General features: G+C 40.6%; 1 protein-coding gene and 1 pseudogene across 1 annotated transcript; one reads left to right on the top strand and one right to left on the bottom strand.

Annotated features, from left to right (window-relative positions):
* Positions 1 to 580: 580 nt before the first annotated feature.
* On the bottom strand, positions 581 to 24,855 carry dnajc24 (DnaJ (Hsp40) homolog, subfamily C, member 24). Its single transcript, XM_067588640.1, has 5 exons — positions 24,751 to 24,855; positions 23,162 to 23,281; positions 8,581 to 8,716; positions 1,859 to 1,927; positions 581 to 1,323 (listed from the first exon to the last, which is right to left on the bottom strand). The coding sequence occupies exons 2-5, from the start codon at positions 23,261 to 23,263 to the stop codon at positions 1,106 to 1,108; spliced, it is 525 nt and encodes a 174-aa protein (XP_067444741.1). The 5' UTR covers positions 23,264 to 23,281; positions 24,751 to 24,855; the 3' UTR covers positions 581 to 1,105.
* LOC137183862 (uncharacterized) lies at positions 15,256 to 16,700 on the top strand (annotated as a pseudogene).
* Positions 24,856 to 26,275: the final 1,420 nt, after the last annotated feature.

Genomic DNA, 26,275 nt, shown 5'->3' with positions numbered 1-26,275 from the left:
CTTATGATGGCAGTTCAGACGCTTCCCATTGAATCTGACAGAGCTTGAGATGATCTGCCGGGAAGAACGGGATAAACTGCCCAAATACAGGTGTTCAAAACTGTAGAGACTTACCCAAGAAGACTTGAAACTTAAATTGCTGCCAAAGGTGCTTATACAGTAATAAGTTTGCAAAGATTTCTTGTTTTTTCATTATTCCAAAAATGTAAATTTTATGCATTTAAAATTAATCTACAACACAACAATGTGTGCAAAAAGTGAAGGGGTCTTATTACTTTCTGAATCCACTGTAAATGCCACATCCTGAATATGATCAAAACCAGGATACTAATGAGCATGTAAACACAATCAAAAATGTAAATACCTTCCTTTACATTACATTCTGTCAAATAAAACTATACCACTACACTACCAGTTCAAATTCAGTTTGGTATACCATGAGCAAAAAGATATAAATTCAACTAAAGCAGGTGACCAATGGAATTTTAATTATGACATTTTGATGAGAATTTGTCATTTAAATGCTAACCTGTCTGAAAAGTTGTACTTGTATTATAGCTATAAATAGAACACACTTGGATAGATTTAAAAAACAATTTATTTTAAGTAATTTGAGGCTGTTTCACAAAGTATAGGTGATCCTTAGTCCTTAGATCCATAGTCTTGATCAATTAATATGGATACTGTTAATAAGTTCAGAATATATAAACATTGGGAGATTTGTGTGATTTTAACAGCTTTTAACAGTCCATGGAGTTCATGCTTCACTAAACTCATCAGAAGAGGAAAAAACTGACTAGTGGATCTGATGGAGCAACATTCACCTTCATGTGTTTTTCAACATACAGTAGGAGCTTCCGCATATGGACGCAGTCTGTTCTGCTGTTAGTCAGCAAACTGTTTTGCTGCCTTGCTTCAAGGGCACCTAAACAGAAGTTTGTGATAGAGATCTTGCACATCCCAAGAATCTATCTGAGCTCCGAACCCCTGAATCCCGCTGTCCTCCCCCAACACACAGTACACTTTGATGATGATTTGGTGCTATCTCCCATGGAAGGATGTGTTGACATAGTTTCAGTTCCAGGCTCCCAACTTGAAAGTATTCTTACTGACATTTTAAGCTCTGAGTCTTTGTATGTAATGACCATGTGACGTACACACAAAGGGAACAGGTGTCACAGCATACAACGACTCCTCTGTGCTGTCCCTCCTTTGTTTCCTCCTTATCCTCCTGTTGCCTCCTCTGAGTCTCCTCCTCTACTTCCTCCTCTGAGATGCTGAATCCCCCTCCACAGCGACAGCAGTATGTATACACACACTCATCTGAAACAACACACACATTCTATATGAAGAGGTACAATTACTAGATTGTTTTTTCCTATTATAAAAACACTTTCATACATGAACACCATAAAAATCAGTTGAAGAGATGGTATTACTGAACAACAACAGAATTGTGAAAGCAAAACTTCAGATCTTAAATATTCAGATTTTAGGGGCACCTAGTGCCTTGCCAGTGGTAAAGGTAAATATGTAAAGGTAGTATACTTTTATAGAGAGGTAAGATAATTAAGATAATGTGGAGTTTTCCATCGTAAAACTATGTTTTTTTGCAGCATCCAAACCAGCAAATAAAATACATTGTTATATTTATTAAAAATTGCAGGGTGGGGGAGAAATTTTATAGACGGCAATCTTAGTATTATGCAGTAATACAAGACTGATACAGCTACTAGTTTTCAAGTTTTATCCCCTTAACTACTGATTACATTTACTTTTTTATTTTATACTTACAGGTATTCTGCTGACCAGTTTCAAATGCATTCTATGTGTTTTAGTGTGCATGTTGTGTAGTTACCCTGGTCCCAGGTCATGCCCTCTAGAAAGACTGTAGAATCAATTGGCCAATCCTGTTTCAGCTCCCGAGCTACAAGAGCATGAATGTATTATTAGAACAGAGGGAGGAAGGCGAAGTAGTACAAATCAAACTAGTCACAAAAGACAACATAAGAAAGACATACTGCACCAACAATAACATCATATAGGCAGACCATATGACGCACCTAAAAACAGGACCAGTAATACAAACAATGAATATGAAATAAAACCTTAAAATGAACAGAGGCAAATAAAATACATGTGAAACTAGACCTCACAAATTATGTTGAAAAAAAACCCAGTCCATATCAAAATTTAGAATTAGAAACGGGTTTATTGCCAAGTATGTTTGCACATTGTATCCATACAAAGTAAGAGAAAATACAAATACCACAAAAGGCAGGTGATCATAAATATATACAATAAGTATAAAAACATTTCACAATTTTTTAGTTTAACAATTTAACAACAAAACAAGATATTGACCAGGAATGCGCACGTTCATAGTATAAGCAGTAGAAACAGTACATGCAATGAACAATGTAATAAATGTAGTAAACCAAAGAATTGCGTTAATGTAACATGATGGGTTCACAGATGTGCAGTTTATGAGATTTTTATGTTAATATAACATGTAGTGTCCATGGGTGAGATAAGAGTCCATGCCAGTGGCAGTCCCACTGGAACCCTGCCGGAAAGAAACTGTTCTTGTGGCGAGAAGTTTTGGTCTTGACAGACAGTCCTGGAGGCGTGCTGGTCCTGGAGAGACAGCAGATTGCATCCAATCACCTTTTCGGTGCAGTGGATAATACGCTGCAGTCTGCTCTTGTCCTTGGCAGTTGCAGCAGTGTACCAGATGGTGATGAAGAGGTGAGGATGGACTTAATGATGGTGGTGTAGAAGTGCAACCGTCATTGACTTTGGCAGGTTGAACTTCTTCAGCTGCTGCTGGAAGTACATCCTCTGCTGATGTTAAGCTCCCACTTCAGGTCCTGGCTGATGATGGTGCCCAGGAAGCAGAAGGACTCCGCAGTGTCGACTGGGGAGTCACACAGGGTGATGGGGGTAAGCGGGGCTGCGTTCCTTCTGAAATCCACAATCATCTCCACTGTCTTTAGAGCGTTGAGTTCAAAGTTGTTTTTTCTACACCGAGTCACCAGATGGTCAATCTCCCACCTGTAGGTGGTCTCATCCCCACCAGAGTTGCTAAGGTTTTACACATGTGTTGTTCACATTGTCCACGTTCAAATTTCGGATCGGATTCCGGCTCAAACAAGTACAGATGTATTTGAGAAGTTGATATTTGGACTAAAGAATGAGAAAAAGTAGTCAAATCCTGCTACTATAGTTTGTTTCATAGTTTGTTGATGCAGCCTCTTGAGTTGCCAGAGGTCAGCTGTGATGCAGCTTCCAGAAGCTCACCAAGCTAACACTTGATTCAATACATGTGAATCTACTGAATCAACTCAACTCAATATTATCTTTGTCTTCATTTTCATCTTCACTATCATCCTGAGTGTGAGGCTTAGGTATAACCTTCATTTTTCTCATATAACATTGGCCTGTTACTTTGACAACACTGCCTGTTTAATGTGTGTTTGCAGTAGAAAGCGTAATGTTGTCCCCTGTGTCATCAATGCAATTCTTAAATTTGTTTTGTCATCAATTATTTTGCTAATATTTGTCAAACACTGAAGACAATTCTCCGCTTAGCAGTACACAACCTCTCAGTTGAGTGCAAGTACACATTCATATAGAGCGTGTGTGGGCATGCATTGTTTTGAAGCAGAGGCTAGTGATTATAAATGTGCAGGGATAGGGAATCACAACTTGTTCATCAAAACTATTTTATTTAAATCAAAAATTAATATAATAAAGTAGCTGGCTGAACTTAAATGAGTAGTTGGCTGTTTGGCCAGCAGCCGGTGCTTATGGAAAGCTCTGGTAAAATCTAACTGCACCTGACCAACTGACCCAAATTACCAGAAAAATGATAGAGGACAGGAGCTCAAGATGGATGGATTACAGATGTAAGAATGGACGGACAGCTGCTGATGATTGCAGGACTGTTGCACAGATGAACTGACAGATGGAAGGATGGACAGACAGGTGAACAGATGGATGTTCACACTCTGTTTTACAGTTCACTCGAGGAAACAGTCATTATCAAGTTGTACAATTTGATAGCGATTATGACTTTGAACCATGAATAATTAGTGCTAAACTTTGCTTGGGTTTTAATTAGTGTTACACTGTGTGAAGAATAATTGCTGCTAAACTAGTGATAATTTAAAATAGGATAAATGATGAGGTAGGGGCTGTAACTTTGACAAAGTATATACTCATACAGGTATACACCAACAGATAAACATCTCATTCATTTGTTTTACAATACAATTACAGATTTACTGTATATCTGAAAGAGCAGTGAGATTAAATGTTTTTTTTCCTTCACATTAGAATCCATTGTTTGTGAATCTAAGCTAACCACAGCTGCTGTCCTCCATGAAGAGTAAGATACAAACTTTTCAGAGCCACCTTTCCAGCCTGCAATACTTAAAAGCAGGGCTGATTATTGTACAGCAATACTTTTTTGTTTCCGATCATGTCTGCACTGCGTAGAGACTGATACATCTGTGGGCTGATTTAAGCTTATTGCAGATAACATCAGCTGATAAGTAATAAGACACTAAAGTAATGGAAAGCCAAAGATATGTGTAGAAGCTATTTGATTACCAGTGTTGTTATTGTGTTCCTTTGTTGACATGTTGCTGGGAACACACTAATCCCAGTGAGTTTAGTGACAGCATCAGAGCTAAGCTGATTGGTGTTTTTGCATCTGTTAAGTGTCTTCATGGTAAGGTGCTCATTAAAATAAATTACAGCCAATGTAATAAGTGCCCCTATTTAATTCAATATAATCAATACAGGGTTATTTGTATTATTGTGTGCTGTTTAAAGGCAGGCCCCTGGAATAAAATTCTGTTGTTTTGTAACTCAGTTTTGTTATATTCTGTGCGACTTGCAGTGTTTTATATTTTTGGATGTGCTTTCTGTATTTGTTTCTTTGTGTCTTCTCACTTTGCAGCATTTTTCTAATGGCTGCGCATATGCTGTCAAATTGGTTTGTCTTTTTGCATGTGTTGATCTTTTTTTTATTTGTTTTTTGTTTGTGTTCTCTGCAACTCTTAAGCTGACAGCGCTGTCAGCTGCCGGGCAGGAGGTGCCCTAGGTGCACTAGGAATTTATGACTGAACAAATACCAGGACGCACTATTTTTATTTCTCAGACTGTATGGAAATCTGACAATTTCACATCACAGACCCCATCCCAACTAGGCTGCTTAAGGAAGTCTTACCATTCATTAGCACTTCTTTACTGGATATGATCAATGTCTTTATTAACAGGCTATGTACCACAGTCCTTTAAAGTAGCTGTAATTAAATCTATATTATATATAAATAAATAAATAAAGTTTTCCCTTTAATTTGTCACCCATCCTTGTATATATATAAATGTTGGGCCTAAAACCATGAGGTCACACAGAGAAGGCCTACCATGTAACCTGTGAGGCCTGACCACGAGGTAGTTTTTCCTTTGTTTCCCCCAAGATAAAGGAATAGCGCCAAAATGCTGCTTACAGACAATGGGAGTCCCTTGCAAACTCCATTTCCAAGGATGCTTTGCGATTTTCACACCTCAGCAGGGAACAGTCAACATACAGTCTCTCATTGGCGGAGACGCTCCTGCACAGCGGAGCGTCCTGATGACGCAGCCATGACATCACCGCCCCTTTAAAGGGGGTACCCCACGCACGTGTTTTCCCCTCATCGAAGACTCCCCTCGCCGGACGAGACGAGATGAGACTTCGCCCGTGTTCACCCTAACACATTCCCGGATCCGAGAGAGACCGCTGCTGCAACCAGCGTCCTCAAATTCCCTCGAGAAGGAAGAAACGCCCAGCCCTTCTTCACCAAGTCGACTCTCCTGTTCTCTCCGCCACGCCGCTGAGAGCCAGCTGCCATGCTTTTCGCTGACCGTGCGAGAACGGCCACCGTCTGCATCCGAGCCAAGGACAAAGCCGGACATAAAGATGGACCACACACACATCCTGCTCGCTTTCTAAAGCGACCAAGTAAGAGGCATAAGTCTGGGCAGAGGCAGTGTTAATTGTGTGTTCTTTTCAGCATCAGTTGCTGTTGTTTAGCATTTAGCTTTTAGCTTTATTGCTATTGTTCGTTGTGTTGTTGACGGACCGCCGATCCATTTTTCTCTGTTTACTCTCAGGAGTAAGTTTGCTTGCCTGTTTAGTTGTGTTCACCACGCTAGACTGTTTTGTGTTTGTCCCGCTCGGGACTACTGCTGTGTTTGTGCCATTGTGAGTGAGAAAGTAAGTTGCTTTGTCGATCAGAAACCAGACTAGGAGCGTCTGAAGCAGCAGTAGAGTTGCAGCAAAAGTAGCAGAGTCAGATGTCTGTTCTCCGTCCTGCTGCTGTAAACAAACATAACTAGCTTTTAGCAAGCAGCTGCTCTCATGTCTCTCCGGGTCTCTGTGCTTGTTTTCAGCAGCAACTCTACCGCTCCCTGCCTGCTCAGCCTGCTCTCGGTGTGTGTCTCTCTGGATGGCAGGCGAGTTGCTCTGGTTCTGGTTCTAAGCGGTCGTCCTCTGACTTGTCCCCGTCTGTGTGTGCTGCAGCCCGGCTGTACACGGAGGACGACCCCCGGCAGCAGCCTGAAGCCCACCATCACTAAGTCTTAAATAAGGGGAAGATCTAAACTAAGAATCTAATGTTAAAGATCAAAGTAAGCACTCTACGGATGAACATCATCATTGTAACCGGTAACACTGGTGTTGTCACGAGTTTATTAGTCGGTGGGAAAATTTCCTCACCGTGGCATCCCTAGTCACTACTGATAGCATGAGGCGGTACCTGCAGCCCAATCAGGTTGCACAGGTAGTCCAGCTCCTCCAGGATGGCACACCCATACCTGCGGTCGCAAGACTCTTTGCTGTGTCTCCCAGCACAGTCTCAAGAACATGGAGGAAATACCAGGAGACTGGCCGTTAAACGAGGAGAGCTGGACAGGGCCATAGAAGAGCATCAACCCAGCAGCAGGACCGGTATCTGCTCCTTTGTGCGAGGAGAGAGAGGAGGAGCACTGCCAGAGCCCTACAAAATTACCTCCAGCAGGCTACTGGTGTGCATGTTTCTGACAAAACTGTCAGAAACAGACTCCATGAGGGTGGCATGAGGGTGGCATGAGGGCCCGACGTCCTCTAGTCGGAACTGTGCTCGCAGTTGGCACCCTGTTCTCTTCATGGATGAGAGCAGGTTCACACTGAGCAATGTGATAGGCGTATGGAGTCTGGAGACGTCATGGTAAATGTTATGCTGCCTTTAACATCATCCAGCATGACTGGTTTGGCGGTGAGTCAGTGATGTTCTGGGGAGGCATATCCTTGGAGGGTCACACAGACCTCCATGTCATAGCCATCGTTACCCTGTCTACTGTTAGGTACCAGGATGAAATCCTCAGACTGATTGTCAGACCTTACGCTGGTGCAGTGGGCCCTGGGTTCCTCCATGCAGGACAATGCCTGGCCTCACGTGGCCAGAGTGTGTAGGCAGTTCCTGGATGACAAAGGCATTGACTGGCTCTCTCATTCCCCTGACCTAAATCCAACTGAGCACCTATGGGACGTTATGTATCAGTGCATCAGATGCAACAAGTACTGCCACAGACTGTCCAGGAGCTCGCTGATGCCCTGATCCAGGTCTGGGAGGAGATTCCTGAGTCTGACTGAAACTAAAACAAAGTAGCCCGTAGATGTCTTAATCAGTTGGGTTCCAGCCCAACTGATACTGGATTTTTGGGGCCCTACTGGCTTCCTGTAAAATCCAGAATAGAATTAAAATCCTTCTCCTCACCTACAAAGCCCTTAATGGTCAGGCACCACCATATTTAGAGCTCATAATACCCTATTACCCCAACTAGAACACTGCACTCACAGAATGCAGGCTTATGCTGAAATTATACTTTCCGAGTTGGCAAGGGTGTGCGTAATGTAAATTTCGTCAGAGGGTGTATGCGTAGGCTCTGTGCAGACATTCATGTACCTGCAAATTGTTGTGTCCGCACCAGTCCATGCAGTCACAACGCTCCTGTAGACCGTGATCTACTGTGCATGTGTGGAACGCGTCTTCCAAGAGAACCCCAGAAGGTAGTACGCAGCTGTCCGTGTACGCATCCGCTCGGGAATATAAATGAAGGCTTTACTTGTGTTCCTAGAATCTCCAAAAGTAGAATGGGAGGCAGAGCCTTCAACTGCCAGGCTCCTCTCCTGTGGAACCATGCCGTGGAACAATCTGTGTCTCTCTCCCCTCTCCCCCTCCCTCTTTCTCTCTCAACACAACCAGTCAACACAAATGTCTGCCAACCTAGAGCCCGGTTCTGCTTGAGGTTTCTTCCCATTTCTTCCCAGGTAGAACATGAGCTTCATGTACACTGTTATAGGAGGTTAGTGTGGCATGGCTGCTCTGCAGGTGGGCTGAACGGGGGCCAATAAAAATGTATTTGTTATAATTGTAGGTGAGTTGTATAGAAGAAAAACAAATTAAAAGTTGAATATTCAGTAAAACCTGTAACTCAGAATAGATTTGGAATATTCTGATTCAGGTACAGCCCTAGTTAAATTGCTACCTCTCCTCTGCTGGTCATAGTGTCTCCTGCTGTTCTGGTCACTCAGGATCTTCCAGGCTGCATCAACTTCAAGAAATGTCCTAACACCAGACTCTGCTTCTGAAGGACACACACTTCCAAGACGATCTGGGTGATACTGCATGCCCATACACACACACACACACACACACACACACACACACACATACACACACACATACATACAGAAAAAGGAGCCAACAAATGTTATACAGATATGATGAAAATGCAAATCAAAAGTAGAGAAGTGTGAACAGTTTTTCTTTTCAAAAAAATGACTCACAAAAAATTAAAACTCCCACTGAAATTTAAAAAGAATTTCAAATGCAACAGAAACACAACCAGGAAAGTATAAAATGTCTCCTGTGGCTTATTTGGTCAAAAAGCACCAGTAAGTGGTTCAGAATGTCATTACACTGAATAATTCTTTTTCATCAGAAAAAACACACAAAAAAATCCCCTCTTCTTGCCCTCTCTCTGTCTCGCCCTGCTCACCTTAGCATCATTTCCTCCTTGCTGTACTCTGGCTCAAACTGATACAGTACAACAGTTGTTCTATTGAAAGTGTAATCACCTTCTCTCATCACTGGATGAATTGGTATACTGCCCAGCACTACTCTGCAGAGTTACTTTTTTACTAACTACTGGTTGTTCTCTAAGAAGTACACGTCTTTCAGCCCTGATCATCCAATGAGAGTGCACATGCAAGTGTGACAAAGAGGAATGATGTGTCTTTCACTCTTCACTTTGTCTGATAATTATTTGATAGCTTATGAGTGCTATGTGGAAACTTAATGGAGAAGCTCTGTTGTCATCTAAAATTAAGTAACTTAAATGAAAACTAGTGTGTAACGTGTGTTTCACTATAATGCTAAATATATAATATTTATATTTTGGGGCTCTACTGGAATATCTTTGTATGATTTACAGTTAAAAACTCCTTATTTATCTTATACTGACCCTTTAGGCAGCCCCTCAGTTCAACCTCTGTCTGAAACAGGTGTTAGACCCACAAATGTAACAACGTCCCACAAACATAAAAAACACAAATGTAATACAAATCTGCAGCTTTTATGTAATAATCCCACAAATGTAATAGCAGTTGCCTACCACAAATGTAATTCATCATTTCCTACAAACATAACTATTACATTTGCAGAGATTTGTTACGTTTGCAGGAAAGTGAAAATCTTAATCTTTCAAAATTGTAATAACTTCCCACAAATGTCTTCAACAGCCAATGATATTTTCCTCTTGCCTATTTAGACTGATCAAGTGTTGTGTATACAAACAAGCAATATATCCCAATCATATTTATTCCAGACTTCTTCAAGGTTTTACTACAAACGCAAGTGCAAGTATGGGCAAAAACATTGTCATGTCACTTTTGTAATGAAAGGTTTATAATCAATCACAGTAACCCTACACAAAAGCTTCAGTATGAATTTGCTCAACAATTATAATATTTCCCTAAATTATAATATTTAATATATGTATTTAATGCAAAGTATTGTTTTAGTAACAAGAGGTCAGTAACTGGATATTATTTCTTCACTAAACACAATAGTAGCCTATGTTTGAACCATGTGATGACCAAATAAAAGATATGATGATTGAATATGTATTTTGAACAGTATTTCTCAAAATTTATAGTCACGTCCGCATCGCAGACCGACGACGTCATCACGTCAGGTCCCATCGCCATCTTGTCGCGCGCACACACACACATAAACACACACACACACACACACACACACACACACATTCCCCTGCATGTGTCCAACCCTGTACATAGCTGTTGTGTTTTGTTTGGTAGAATTAGATTTTAGAATAGTTGTTTTATGAAGCATTTGTTAACTTTGTTAATTTTGCTAAGTTTACTAAACACTGTTATATCTTTAAAGAGAAGTTCTTTTGTCATTATTGTGTGTAACATGTTGTGAAAAGTGGCTGATTGAAGGAGTCAGAGCTCGAATTCAACCCTTCTTTGTTCACCCTTGAATGTTGATATCTCTCAGATATTAACATTCTAGGTGAACTCCCATTTATGAGACTACCTTGTTTGGTTATTGGTCCCGGTTTCCGGGTGGTGCAAACAATCATATCAGTGGGCATAGATTGTTGTTTATAATCAGTTAATGTCAGTGAAAAGGTCACATTGTGTTGATCATAACGCAATTTTATATCCCTCATTTCCTCAACATGTAGATGGATATACGACATTTCTTCAAAAAGGTGGCAGGTCCGCCGAAGGCCAGTCAGGTGAGAAGATTTTGCCAGTTCAGACAAATACAAATTTAAACTGGTTGATCACTCATTAAGGCTTGAGTTATTGTAAATCTGAGTTCAATAAAATAACATGTTACTGAAAACAGGCGAGGAGAGGGAGAGGAGGAAGATGGAGGAGACTGACAGGGCTGAATGAGCAGGTCTGATGGAGGTTAGTCAAGAAAAAGGGAGTGGGAGTTGTTTAAGCTTTCAGTTAAAATTAATACTGAATTTTATGACATAGACCTATTACTCATACTAGGCATAGACTAGCCTAAATGATTCACACATCAAACATCAGTCTGTGTATCAAAAACATACTTAGGACCTGCAACATATCTAAGAGAGCGGAGATAGCATTCCTTGACTTCAATAACTTTGCTCGATGTGCCTGTTGTAAGTGGATGGATAGCATATAAGTCATATTTTTAAAAAAAAATCCTCCCCCCAGCTCCCCCTGGTAAAGGCTCAGCCCCCCTAACCATAAATCTCTAGTGACACCCCTGTATTTTACATTTATTTTATAATAAAAGCTGTAAGTGTCATCCAAGCTCAGGGGTGCCATCTCAATAGTTTTTTATCCAAGATTTTTATTGTCTCATTATATAGTGATATGATAGGTTTTTAAGTTAACTGTGAGGCTTGTGGCCAGATAGTGATGCAGTATGATAGGTGTGAGAATATCATGGCATGCATATAGAGTTGAGCTGTGCTGAAAGGCAGATACTTTCTGATGAGTCTGAAGCAGTTGAGATTTGATTTAACCTTGTTACAGATATTATTCAATTGTTTCTCAAATTTTAGATGTGAGTCTAAGATGATTCCAAGTATTTGACTTTGTCAACCGCACTCATGACCTTATTATTTATTTTTACCATGAATCTTTCATTATATCATTATTTTATCATCCAGCCATTGCGATACAAATGTAGGGATTAAGTAAGCAGGTCAGTTGCCTTGTTAGATGTTCTAGCAGATGTATAAATGACTGTATCATGTGCATACATTTGGCAGTCAACCCCAGGACATCTCTCAGGTAGGTCATTGATATACATGTTAAATGGCAATGGACCAAAAACCAACCCCTGGGGTATCCCTACGTTATTGGCATGGAGGGTGGACTTTTCTCCATTCACTCTTATATATTGTACTCTTCCCCTAAGATATGAGTCAAACCATTGTGAGGCATGGTCAGAGAACTGGGATTTCAGAAATCTTTTTCAGGTCTAAAAAGACTGCTCCTACAGCATGACCTTTATCCAAAAGACCTTTTATTTTTTCAATTAAATAGCAGTTAGCAGTCTTGGTAGAATGTTTCGGTCTGAATCCAAATTGTTGATGATGCAGTAACTGATTTGTCTCAGGCACCAGATGCAATGTATGAGTTGCTCTGCTACAATTTTTTCCAGTGTCTTGGACACAACTGGGAGAATGGCAATGGGTCAATAATTACATCTCAAGTCTTGCTCACCAGATTTAAATATTGAACTGATAACAGCTGTTTTCCAGGTCTCAGGGAAAGTTCTTGTTTTAATTGATAAGTTCACGAGGTGTGTTATTGGTTTACGCGGTTGGGTTCCCATTCTTAATCCATAGGGTTTAACGTTGGTCCACCCTTTGCTGCTATAACAGCTTCAACTCTTCTTGGAAGGCTTTCCACAAGGTTTAGGAGTGTGTTTATGGGAATTTTTGACCATTCTTCCAGAGGTGCATTTGTGAGGTCACACACTGATGTTGGACGAGAAGGCCTGGCTCTCAGTCTCCACTCTAATTCATCCCAAAGGTGTTCTATCGAGTTGAGGTCACGACTCTGTGCAGGCCAGTCAAGTTCATCCACACCACACTCTCTCATCCATGTCTTTATGGACCTTGCTTTGTGCACTAGGGGCCATCCTCAAACTGTTCCCACAAAGTTTGGAGCATGGAATTGTCCAAAATCTGTTCGTATGCTGAAGCATTCAGAGTTCCTTTCACTGGAACTAAGGGGCCAAGCCCAGCTCCTGAAAAAAAACCCCACACCATAGTACCCCCCTCCACCAAACTTTACACTTGGCACAATGCAGTCAGACAAGTACCGTTCTTCTGGCAAGTGCCAAACCAAGACTCGTCCATCAGATCGCCAGATTGTGAAGCGCGATTCATCACTCCAGAGAACACATCTCCACTGCTCTACAGTCCAGTGGCGGCGTGCTTTACACCACTGCATCCGACGCTTTGCATTGCACTTGGTGATGTATGGTTTGGATGCAGCTGCTCGGCCATGGAAACCAATGCCATGAAGCTCTCCAGTTGACTGTGGAATATTTAGGAGCGAGGAGATTTCCCGACTGGACTTGTTGCACAGGTGGTATCCTATCACAGTACCCCGCTGGAATTCACTGAGCTCCTGAGAGCGACCCATTCTTTCACAAATGTTTGTAGAAACAGTCTGCATGCCTTGGTGCTTGATTTTATACACCTGTGGCCACAGAAGTGATTGGAAGACCTGATTTCAATTATGTGGATGGGGGAGTGAATACTTTTGGCAATATATTGTGTTTTAGGTATGCACAACATTGGATTTTTTGCCAATATTTCCAACTCGTTGGAACACATGCAAGCATAGATTGTACTAAGTATGATCAAGAAAGACAATATATAAAGGAAGAACTTAGGAAGACTGGAGTTCAGGAGCTCAGCGTTAAAACTTTAATGAACTTGCCAAGTGGGTGCAGCAGTAGAGTTTTCTTTGAGTTCATTAGACAGACAGGATTTATGTGCAGGATTTAATCTCAGGTCCACACTCCAGAGCAGAAGGCGGCAGTGATGCACCTAATACGCTGGTTGCCAACTGCCATTATAAACCAAAAAGATTTTCCCCCCCCCCAACAGAGTGGTACATCCTGTCAGCCAAGGTGTGTCCTATCTGTGCAGCCGAATGTAGCAGTTCTTCCACGGACTATTTTACCCTGACGGTCCCGGTGTTTCCTCTGCAGGCTCCACTTCACTCAAGCTGCACTTCACTCATGGATCCACATGAGGAGCCGGGGCTAACGTTAGCTGAGAGGCTAGCAGAGCGTTAGCAGCAGCACGGCCGGAGGTAAGCACAGCCAGCTAGCCTCTGCTAGAAGACGCAGCTGGTCTGATGGGCAGTCAGTCCGTGGAAGGAAGAACAGTTATGCGACGGAGGAGCAGGCAACACATCGGCCTCTCATAATCGGCAGAAAATGTTCATTTCAGCCGATGCAGATATTTCATTTTATAGCTTATATAGATATCGATATCAATGACGTGCCGATAATATCGTGCATCCCTAATATGTTTATTTATTCTCTGATGTTTATGGGTGTTTGAATTGGTTAAACAATTGATGTGTTTCCACAGTTTGGAGCTACTACCCTTAGCCTCTTCAATAAGATTTGAGAAGTAATTTGTCTTAGTCTTGCGTAGTTCAGTGACAACTTTGTTTGTTAGGCCTGTGTAAATGAGATGATCGGTATCTGTTTTTGTGACTAGAAACCTTTTGAGGGCAAAAATCACATTTCTTCATTAATTGCCAGATAACCATGGAATTAACCTCTTTTTAGGGCTGCTCTTCCATGTTTAGTGTGTCTGTCTATTAAACCATTAATTGCTGTCATAAAATTACAGCTGCCTTTGTGTTTGTATTTGCCATATTGTTTTGGATCAAATTTTAAGTTCTTTATTTGATAGAGATATGTGATAAGTTGGTAGATGGGAATAAAAATAGTTAAGAAGGCTTGGAGTTGAGTGGAGCCTGCCAAACCACTCACTCCTCCACTAATATGTGCAAATGCTGCAGTTTGGGTGGGTGATAGACTACCTCCTTGTGAGACCACCATATGTAGAATTCCAAGTCAGATAACCTTCTGAGCAGCACTGGAGACCCTAGGTAACTGTTCCCTAAACCTACCTCTTCACTCTCTATACCACGGATTTCCAACAAAATACTGCCTCATGAAAACAACCACAATCCAACAAAACAACTTTTGGTAACGCTTCATTTGAATGGAGTATACATAAGCATTCATAACACCTACAAACGCACTACATGACACCTGACATACATAACCAGTCATAAATACTTGTTCCACCTGGTCATAAAGGTTTATTATGTCACTTTCAATGTCAAATTGACATTATCCTCTATGTCAAGTGACTTATTGGTCAGTTGACATGTACTGTCATAGAGATAAGTTGACACTGCATCAAAATGACATAGTCCTTTCTGACAATTGACATTGTTGTTCTGCATGTTCTTCATTAAGTCAAAAATAATATAATGAACAGCCAGTCATTTTGGCCCCTAGGTGGACCTCTAGTGGAGATAAACTGAAAATACCTCCAGCACTAGCTACACACTGCATTGAAGTTTTCTCCCTGTAGGATATGATCACTTGGCAAGGTACAGTATGAAATTTCACAGCATCAATTCCTGCAAATTTCTGTAGGATGTTAGAAAAGAGTTTGATACGATATGAGGATAAAGTGGTAGGCTGCAAGCTAGTTTTTTTATTGACCACATGTTACATGCTAATTATAAGTATTTTAGACATAATAAGCAGTACTTTGTATCAAATTAGACCCAAACTAGAAATGTTTATTATTACTATTATTATGTTTATTAGACAGTAAACCATTGATAAGGATTTTAGTTTAATGCATCTTTGCCTGATAACAATGTACCACTTGCTATCTGTTGTAAATTTCAAATTCAACATAAAGCCTAGAGTTTTCATTTCCAAACCTTAAATCAGTGACAAATATTAGTTTTCAGTAGGCTAACATGACACTAACAGTATTATACATTTTGTATACTTGCACACTCCAAGACAAAAAGCATACTTTTTTACATTACTACATTATCCGTCAAAATTACATAATCAGTTTTGAAACAAAAAAAATAGAGGTTATTACAATATCAGTCAGCACATTTTATTACATTATTGGTCAAGTTATAGCCTTATTGGCTTTTATTACATTTTCGATCAAGTTAAGCACAAATCTTTTTGCTCTCCTCTGCCTCCTTTAGTGAAAATGGTACGTGTAATAAATGCAGTTTATTTGCAGTGTTGGAGGCAAGGCTCAGTGAATTGGAAACACAGCTCCGCACCATGGAAAACAAATCCGTAGCTAAAGTAGTTAGCCAGCCCCTAGTAGCCGGCGCGGGCCGACCTAGTGTAGCTCCTACTCCCCCGGTAGTCCACGAGCAGCTGGGAAGCTAGGGTGGCTGGGTGACTGTCTGAAGGAAGCATAGCCCTAAGCAGAAGCCAACGGTTCACCACCAACCAGTTCATGTTTCTAACAGATTCTCTCCACTCAGCGACACACCTGCTGAGAAACCAACTCTGATTATTGGCAGCTCCATAGTGAGAAATGTGAAGTTGGTGACACCAGCAGCCATAGCCAAATGTATTCCTGGGGCCAGAGCGGGCGACAATGAATCAAATTTAAAACTGCTGGCTAAGGATAAACGTAAATATGGGATCACTGTTATTCACGTCGGCCAGAACGACTCTTGATTATGCCAATTGGAGGTCACTAGAATTAATGTTGAGTCGGTGTGTACATATGCCAAGATAATGTTGGACTCCGTAGTTTTCTCTGGGCCCCTGACAAACCTGACCAGTGAAGACATGTATAGCCGCATGTCACAATTCAACCACTGGCTGTTGAGGTGGTGTCCAGCAAACGATGTGGGCTTCATAGATAATTGGCAGACTTTCTGGGGAAGACCTGGTCTGATTAGGAGAGACAGCATACATCCCACTTTGGATGGAGCCGCTCTCATGTCTAGAAATATGGCTGAGTTTATTAATAGACCCAAACCATGACAACCCAGAGTTGAGACCAGGAAGCAGAGCTGCAGTCCTGTGGACTCTTAAACATTAGATCTCTGTCATCTAAAGCCATATTGGTAAACAATTTAATCTCAGATCATCATAATGATTTATTTTATTTTACTGAAACCTGGCTGTGTCATGAAGAATATGTCAGTCACTCCCCCCAGTCATATTAATACTCACATTCCTCAAGACACTAATATTCATGTGGACGTTGATAATGAGAGTCTCAGCACTGCCTTTATCTCATTGTTAGACTCAATTGGCTTCTTTCAGTGTGTAAATAAACCCACTCACTGTCTTAACCACACCCTCGACCTTGTTCTGAATTATGAGATTGAAATTGAACATTTAATAATTTTTCCACAAAATCCTATTTTAACAGACCATTACTTAATAACTTTTAAATTCCTATTACTGGATTACACACCATTAGACAAAAATGTCCTCACTAGATGTCTATCTGATAGCGCTGTAGCTAAATTTTATGAAGCAATTACATCAGTATTGAATTCAGTGCCATGTCTCAAAACTGCAGAGGATTCTTATGTTAACTTTAGTCCCTCCCAAATTGATTATCTTGTTGATAGTGCTGCACGCTCATTGCGAATAATACTTAACTCCATCACCCCTCTGAAAAAGAAGATAATAAAGCATAAGAGGTTAGCTCCATGGTATAACTCAAACCTGCAAATTAAAGCAAACATTGCGAAAATTTGAAAGGATTTGGCATTCCACTAAAGTGGAAGAATCTTGCTTAGTCTGGCAAGATAGTCTTAAAACATATAGGAAGGCCCTCTGTAATGCCAAAGCTGCCTATTACTCATTAATAGAGGAGAATAAAAACAGCCCAGGTTCCTTTTCAGCACTTTGGCCAGGCTGACAAAGAGTCACAACTCTATCGATCCATGTATTCCTGTAGTTCTCAGTAGTAATGACTTCATGAGCTTCTTTAATTATAAAATTCTAACTATTAGAGAGAAAATTCACCACCTCCTGCTCTCAACAGGCACCGATTTATCCCCAAACTCAGGAACCTTTGAAACAGACATATATTTAGACTGTTTTTCTCCAGTCGACTTTTCTGAACTAACTTCAATGATTTGTTAATCTAAACCATCAACCTGTCTCTTAGACCCCATCCCAACTAGGCTGCTTAAGGAAGTCTTACCCTCAGTTAGTGCTTCTTTACTAGATATGATCAATCTGTCTTTAGTAACAGGCTATGTAACACAGTCCTTTAAAGCAGCTGTAATTAAACCTCTTCTTAAGAAGCCTACTCTTGATTCAGGCATTTTAGCCAATTATAGACCTATATCTAATCTTCCCTTTCTCTCTAAGATCCTTGAGAAAGCAGTCTCTAATCAGTTATGTGCCTTTCTTCATAACAATTGTTTATTTGAGGATTTTCAGTCAGGATTTAGAGCGCATCATAGCACAGAGACAGCACTGGTGAAAGTCACAAATGACCTCCTAACTGCACTGGACAAAGAACTTCTTTCCATACTTGTCCTGTTAGATCTTAGCGCCGCACTCGACACAATTGACCAGCGCATCCTATTACAGTGACTGGAACATTTAATTGGCATTAAAGGAACTGCATTAAGCTGGTTTAAATCCTATTTATCAGACTTATTTCGGTTTGTACACATTAATGATGAATCCTCCATGCACGCAAAAGTTAGACACGGAGTTCCACAAGGTTCTGTGCTTAAACCAATACTATTCCCCTTATATATGCTTCCTTTAGGTAATACTATTAGGAAACACTCCATAAATTTTCATTGTTATGCAGATGATACCCAATTATATTTATCAGTGAAGCCTGATTAAACCAATCAGTTAAACAAACTCCAAGCATGCCTTACGGACATAAAGACCTGGATGACCTGCAATTTTCTACAACTAAACAGGGATAAAACTGAAGTTATTGTGCTTGGTCCTAAAGACCTTAGAAAAAAATTATCTCATGATATGGTTACCCTGGATGGCATTACCCTGGCCTAAAGCTCCACCATATGGAATCTGTGAGTTATCTTTGATCAGGATATGTCCTTTAACTCCCACATAAATCAAATTTCAAGGATTGCCTTTTTTCATTTATGTAGTATTGCAAAAATCAGGCACATCCTGTCCCAAAAAGATGCAAAAAAAAACTAGTCTACGCATTTGTTACTTCTAGGCTGTATTATTGCAATTCCTTATTCTCAGGCTGCCCTAACAAGTCTCTAAAGACTCTCCAGCTGGTCCAGATTTCAGCTGCACTTGTACTAACAAAAACTAGAAAAAGAAATCATATTTCTCCCATTTTAGCTTTGCTGCATTGGCTTCCTGTAAAATCTAGAATAGAATTTCAAATCCTCCTCCTAACTTACAAAGCCCTTAATGGTCAGGCGCCATCATATCTTAAAGAGCTCATAGTACTGTATTACCCTACTAGAACACTGTGCTCCCAGTATGCAGCTTACTGGTGGTTCCTACAGTCTTTAAAAGTAGAATGGGAGGCAGAGACTTCAGCTATCAGGCTCCTCCCCTGTGGAACCATCTTCCAGATTTGGTCTGGAGGGCAGACACCCTCTCTACATTTGAGAGTAGACTTAAAACTTTCCTTTTTGATATCGCTTATAGTTAGGGCCGGCCAGGCTCGCCTTGGATCAGCCCTTAGTTATGCTGCTATAGGCCTCGACTGCCGGGGCACGTCCCTTAATGCACTGAGCTCCTCTCTCCCCCTCCTCCAGAGATGACACTCTGATTGGTTTGTTGCATGTTACGCCGAGGACAACCCCTTTGAACCATGTGCCTGGCGCATCGGCCATTTTTCCTCTGTTAAAATAGACAAAAGTGGATTTGGACACAAACTAAATGCACTTGCACCATGCGCTTCAGACCATGCGCTTTAGATCGTTAAAACAGGGCCCATGGTGTTAGTGACTGTAGCTGTTTTAGTAGCATTGGGGGGATACAGTTTGCAGTTATACAGTTAGGGTATACAGTCACCCTTGCAGAATAAACCCAGATAGGGTGATTAGGATGCTTACAATAAGCAGCGTAAGTTACATTTCTTACAAAATTAATATTCAGATGGAATATTGATAGTGAATTGAAAATTATTTTATTAGCAATATAACTTATTAGCAAACGTGACAGGCAGACAGTGAATGCCAACAGTAGTGATTTGTAATCTAAACTCAATGGTCATAATTGAGTTGCAGACAGGACAACAAATCAACGGTCAGTTCTGGTCAGAGTATGGAGAAATAAGTACTAGTATTCCTTATGTGATGACAAAGAGTCCATTTTGTGCAACAGGAAATTAGTGGTAAAGAAGTCTGCTATCCCAGAACTGGTTAAGAGCAGATTTGATGCCACTAAAGGTTCTATTGCATGAAAAGTAAACAGACTTCTCTCTCAGACTGAGAGAGAAGTACTCTGGGATGAGTGAGAAAGCTGTTCAACAAGCAGTGGATTTATCAAGACAGCACCAGTTGCTGAGAGCAAAATTTAAAAACAGGCCACCTTTGAAGCCATTAGAGCTAAACACGTTCAGGAAAGACACCAAATAGACCTACTTACATATGTCAGGCTGGAAAGTTACACATGGGAGAGCAATCTACAAATATGTCCTCACTGTACAGGATGTGTTCAGTAGATATGTGTGGCTGAAGGTATTAAAAGTGGAAAGCAGTTATGAAATAGCTCAGCATTTGGCAGATATTTACATGGAACATGGACCACCTAAAGTTTTACAGCATGACCAGGGATGAGTTCAAAGGTGCCATGAAAAGGCTTATGGAAAGCATGAAGGTAAAAGTCACACAAAGCTCACCACATCACCCTCAAAGCGAGTAGAATGCACAGGTCATTAAGAAAAAAGATGCTGTTTGATCTTATAAATGTAGAGAAAGGAGGGGTAAACTGGGTCACTCATTTATCCAAATATGCTCAAGTCCTTAATCAAGATCCCAAAAAACAGGTGGGTTGGATGACACCATTCCATGTATATTATGGCCCGTAAAAGCAACAACATACTGCTGGCTCAAAGCATCCACCCATCACCCAACTTCGTAGTGGACTGGCCAAATAATGCAGACATTCTTTTTCCTTCAAGAATACAAAGGGCTTCATTTGAAAAAAATCCACTACAAATCTACCACAAAAGATTCACTTCATACCTGGCTGGTGGATTGCTGGGGAAATGAGGAAGTGCAATGTCAATGTGTGAAGTTGTTTGGATAAGTGTTTCTTGAGAAATACATAAAAAAAATACCTCATAAATATTAATGTTGATTTGCATCTTCTTCCTCTGCATGTGGAGTCAATGAGCAGAAATACGGACCGCACCAATCTGACATTTCAACCCACATTGTGGTTGGAGGTGGGATTACATCCATAGTGTTCATGACTTGAAAACATTTAAGAGACTTAAGCTCTACTATTGAACTGTGTAACGTTACTGTGAATGAAAACTGGCATGTACTTTCAAGACTTAGTGCTAGATGTCTCAGGCACGTTCAGAAATATATAAAAATACCTCATTAACAATGTTGCCTCTACAACGTTGATTTGCTGCTTCTTCTGCCCGTGGAGTCAACCAGCGGAAATACTGACAGTGCCACTCTGCCATTGCAACCCCCACTGTGGTCAGAGGTAGGATTACACCCATACTGTTGATGACTTGGAAAGTATTATTAATAAAGGAGGAATAAACAAGAGATCAGGGAGCCGCTCCACTCTGCAGCAGTGGAGTGGGGCTGCATTTCATGGAGTATACAATGCTGCCATGAGAGAGAGGGGGAGAGGACATATCTGTTTGATAACGTTAAAAGTTAGGCTTTGTTGTGGATTTCCCAAGTCATTTTTAAAAAGACAAGAGAAAGAAGAGAGAAGGGTGAGCAAGCCGCAGCGAGATAGCGCTGAAAAGTTTTCTCTGACAGAGAAAGTCTGTGAATGACAGAAATACGTTATTTTCTAAGTGAGCCACACAAGCTCTGCAGCAGGGGGGCAGGCCCTCTGGGCTCCACGACTGCATGAGAGAGGAGGGGACAACAGAAAGCCTGTGAATGACATAAATACCTTATTTCTGATTGTTTCACAGCGGTTACATTCTAAAGCACAAATAAACAACCTTCAAACACTCAACAGATGATTAACTGTAGAGACAGACAGTCTTAGTTTCTGTTTCATTTTCCTCCTCTGCATTTCTCCTTCTCATTTATATAACTATCTAATCTAACTGGTGGGTGCATTGCTGTGGACCTGGGGGCTGGCTTCAGGGCTCTGCAGACTGAGTCGAGCCTGTCTCCAACTACGTCCGTGGCAGACAAGCGAACAACGCTCTGTGCAGCAGTGGAGGCAGGCTCTGTGGATTAAGTCGAGCATGTCTTCACCTATGTCTGCAGCAGGCCTTTACAGGCTGCAGCTTATTAACTGAAGTTCACTTTCATGGCTGGATGCTTAACCTGGACTCAGCTGATCCTCCTGAAGCTCTGCTGCTGCTTAGGATTTACAGTTTACATAAACGGGACTAAATCATTGACAGGAGAAACCTGGACTCGACTGATCCTCCTGAAGTTCCAATATGTCTATAGTTTCACATTTGGTGCTTACTTTTTAATGCAAAGTTGACCATACATTTTGTTAAACTGTTGCATTAAAATGACTTGGAAAGTCTTAAATATAACCTGTTACATGGAGCCTTTTAACATCATGTGTAAATACTTATGTATATAGTTGGGTTTTCATATTGTTATTGTATACAAGTAAGTTTTTAAATACTGTATTTGTGTTCAAAGAAACAATAAAATCTGACTCTTGTGTAGGGATGTCAGAATGAGGAAATTTTCCCTCCAACTAATTAACTCATGACAACACCGGTGTTCCCGATTACACCAGACATTTTACAAAATAAGATATTCGTCAATGACACTCATCCGCAGAGCACTCACTTTGATCTTTAACATTGGATTTCTAGTTTAGATCTTCCCCTTATTTAAGACTTAGTGACGGCGAGTTTCAGGCTGCTGCCGGAGGTTGCCGGAATTACAACAGTAATTAGCCAATTTAGTAGCATATTGTTTGTCTTTTCCTTTATGTAATGACATGATGTTTGATTTGTCTTCTTTATTTAGTCTGGCAGTTCATATTTCAGAACTTTGGCTGATGGAGTTAAATATGAGAAATATGAGAGTGGACAACACGAATAACCTCAGCAACAAAGATTACAGATCAGACAGCCATTTATGGACCTGTTCAATGAGCTGCTGTCATCTCATAGGGGGAAAAAAACCCTGCAAACGAAAAGTTCAGGGCAGCTGAAACCTGAGCCTTGTCATACACGGAGCATTTTGGAAGTTTTGGAACTTTGCCAAAAATGTTGTATAAATATAAATATAAATTTGTACATCTATTATTGCTTCAGGCTGGTCCAGAGACAGACAGAGCAGTGTGTTCACCTGTAAGGCCAGTTGCTGGTATCTGTGTCTGAGCTGCTGGAATGAGTCTGAGGGGCTGGCTCCCAGGACAGCGTATAGGTCATTCTCTGCTGCTTCACACATTTCTGCTCAAACACAAGACTGACACAAACTGATAGATCAATAACACAAACCTCCAATAACAGTCATAATCTTTTCACTAGCCCTTAAACAGCAACATCACATTGTTCTAGCCTATCCAATTTATTTCTTCAACAACACTTAAAATCTGCAAGATCAGAGATGACTACACCAGCTGGAGGGCCAGCAAGCATGCCCCACTGGACTCCCTTAAAACACTTAGCCTAAGTGTATTTGTAATGCTTAGAACTATGAATATGTGAACAACAGAGATCAGATATCTAAAGCCCTTTTCAGACATGGAATATGTAACATTGCTGGCTTCATCAAGCTGTTTAAGTACTGGCTTTCTGACAGAAGTGAGAGAGAGAGAGAGAGTTAAAATGTTATGGTTATGTTATGATTCTTCCTCAGTCTGCATCACTGATGGATTTTAACACTTATTTTGCTGTTGATGCCTTAATTAAAGTCCTTTGAGAGCATGAAGGACGCTCATGAATTAATTCACTGTAACACACCAGTAGCGTGACCAGTAAACGACACGAAAATGTGAACTACTCGCCTGCAAATAGTTTGCATCAAAACTATTCACACCAGCAGCAATATGAATTTGCAACAGAAACATAGAAACACGAATTTGCCAAAGAATTTGCGACAGCTCATTCTGCTGTCCGTCAGCTTGGTGAAGGCAGTCTGTCCGGCCGCTGTCCTCTCAACTCCCCAGGATCTGCAGCTGACAGACAGCTGCTTCTGTGGACAGAGATGCTGAACACAGGTCGGAGTTGGTGTGGATTTCATGGATGTAACGCTCTCCTCTTCTTTAGTTGAGTGAGGAGAACAAGATCATCATCACTGGATGATGTTGACATCATCGAGTGATCTCCGACCTGCGTTCAGTGTCTCCGTCCACAGAAGCCGTCTGTCGGCTGCAGCTCCTGGAATAGTTTTGATGCGAACTATTTGCAGGTGAGTGTTTCGCATTTTCATGTAGTTTATTCGTCATGCCCCCGGTGTGTAAAAGTCTTAAAGGCCTTTAGAATCGTCTCTTTCAAAGTGTTTCCTAGTTCATTAAACCAATTGTGTGCATGAGATGATGATTGAGATATTACACTTGTGATGTTGGCGGACGAAATAAGACACATTTCTCTCTCTACATGTTCTATCTTGTGTTGCTGCAGACGTTCACAGCATTATGTACAGGCTTCTTCCGTGTTGAAAGTGGTATGGAAATGTTACATAAGATTGTATTGATCAAAAGTAAGACAGCTACAGCTAAAGACGATGATGTGTAATTAAATACAGGCTCACATTATCAAGTGAACTGAGGGCAAGGATCTGTTTGTGCCGAGCTAACCCTTTAACCTAACAGGAGATGCGGTCGTTTATCTGAAAACACAGCGCTTTAAACATAGATGTCGTCATTCTTTCTGTCATAGGGCGACCTGAGGAAACACTGAGTAGATAAATCTGCGTGAAAAGGTTTGACATACCTGTTGTCGCTGCACTATCTGCGTCGACCGTCGATGTGAATCGCGCCTGCGCGAGCTGCTCCGCCATCTTGGACATCTAGGTACGGCAACACCACTTGGAAAAACCACATACTACCCCGACAAAATCGCGATTCGCGAGAACACGCGAAAGAAGAACTTTTAAATGCTTTCTAAATACTACGACTGAAGGCTTGTTACATTAAGGTAAATCCAACAACTAACCTCGTAGTCACATTTATTAAGTCACACATCTTAACATACTTTATCTCTAAAAATACAAGTAATGTCATTATTATTGAAATTAAACATAATTATCACAGCCAAATCATCTAATTTATGAAACCTTGTGCTGGTGTGTTTTTAAATTTAACATATTTTATATTATATTCCTATTTTATTTTCCATATTTTACCAGTCTGTAGTGTGCTCTGTGAGTGTATAACGGATGTAATTTAATGTTTAAAAGTTCAGTTAGTTTATATCATTCTCAAATTAAAAAATACATTATGCTGAAATCACAACAGGCAAGGTCTGATTTCCAGATATTTCCATGATATTTATAATCACTCTTGGCTTCTTTGGAGGATGTCAAGCCACTCAATGATGGCATATTTCTTTGTCAAAAATGATGATAACAAAAATAAAACAATGACTATCCATTCAAATATATCAACTCTGTATGAGAAAAGCAGAGGTGTGTTGCATTGCTAACTACCAGCTGCTAACATATTGAATGCATGTGATAACCAAGCTAAAGCATAGACTGTATGAGCTAAAGAGAGATGATTTGGCTGTGATAATTATGTTTAATTTCAATAATAATGAAAATGACATTACTTGTATTTTTAGAGATATAGTATGTTAAGATGTGTGACTCTTTAAATGTGACTACATGGTAAGTTGTTGGATTTACCCTATTGTAACAAGCCTTCAGTCATAGTAATTGGAAAGCAGTCAAAAGTTATTCTTTCACGAATCGCAATTGTGTCGGGCGAGTATGTGGTTTTTTCCAAGTGGTGTTGCCGTACCTAGATGTCCAAGATGGCGGAGCCGCTTACGCATGCGTGACTCACATCAACGGTTGACTCAGATCGTGCAGCGACATGGTTCTCTCCAGCGGGACTCAGGTGGCAGGCGGATGTTTGTGAATAGTGCAGTATACTAATCATCTTCCTCTTTTTTTGAAAGTACACAAAAGTAAAGATATCAGTACAACAAATAATATTATACCACAAACAATAAATAATAAACAACTCAAAACTATATGGCACTGTCTTGTATATGTTTGTCCACACACTCATAACAGATACAACAGTCAATAAAAACAAATTAAAGTTCTAACTCATATTGGTTATTACCTCAGTGTCTTGTGTTGGGATGCTGCATCTTCTTCTCAATTCCTCTCAAGAGCTGGCTGTTGTCACTGTTGGTGTCATCACTGTAGTCTGGGTTCTTCACCTGGGAAAAATAAAATAATCATTTTTGGTAATCAAAAACAAGATATTTGATGAAAACTTGGACTATT

The sequence above is a fragment of the Thunnus thynnus genome, chromosome 5 (genome assembly GCF_963924715.1).
Source record: "Thunnus thynnus chromosome 5, fThuThy2.1, whole genome shotgun sequence".
Classification (NCBI taxonomy): domain Eukaryota; kingdom Metazoa; phylum Chordata; class Actinopteri; order Scombriformes; family Scombridae; genus Thunnus; species Thunnus thynnus.
This window is presented reverse-complemented; position numbering and strand designations above follow the sequence as displayed.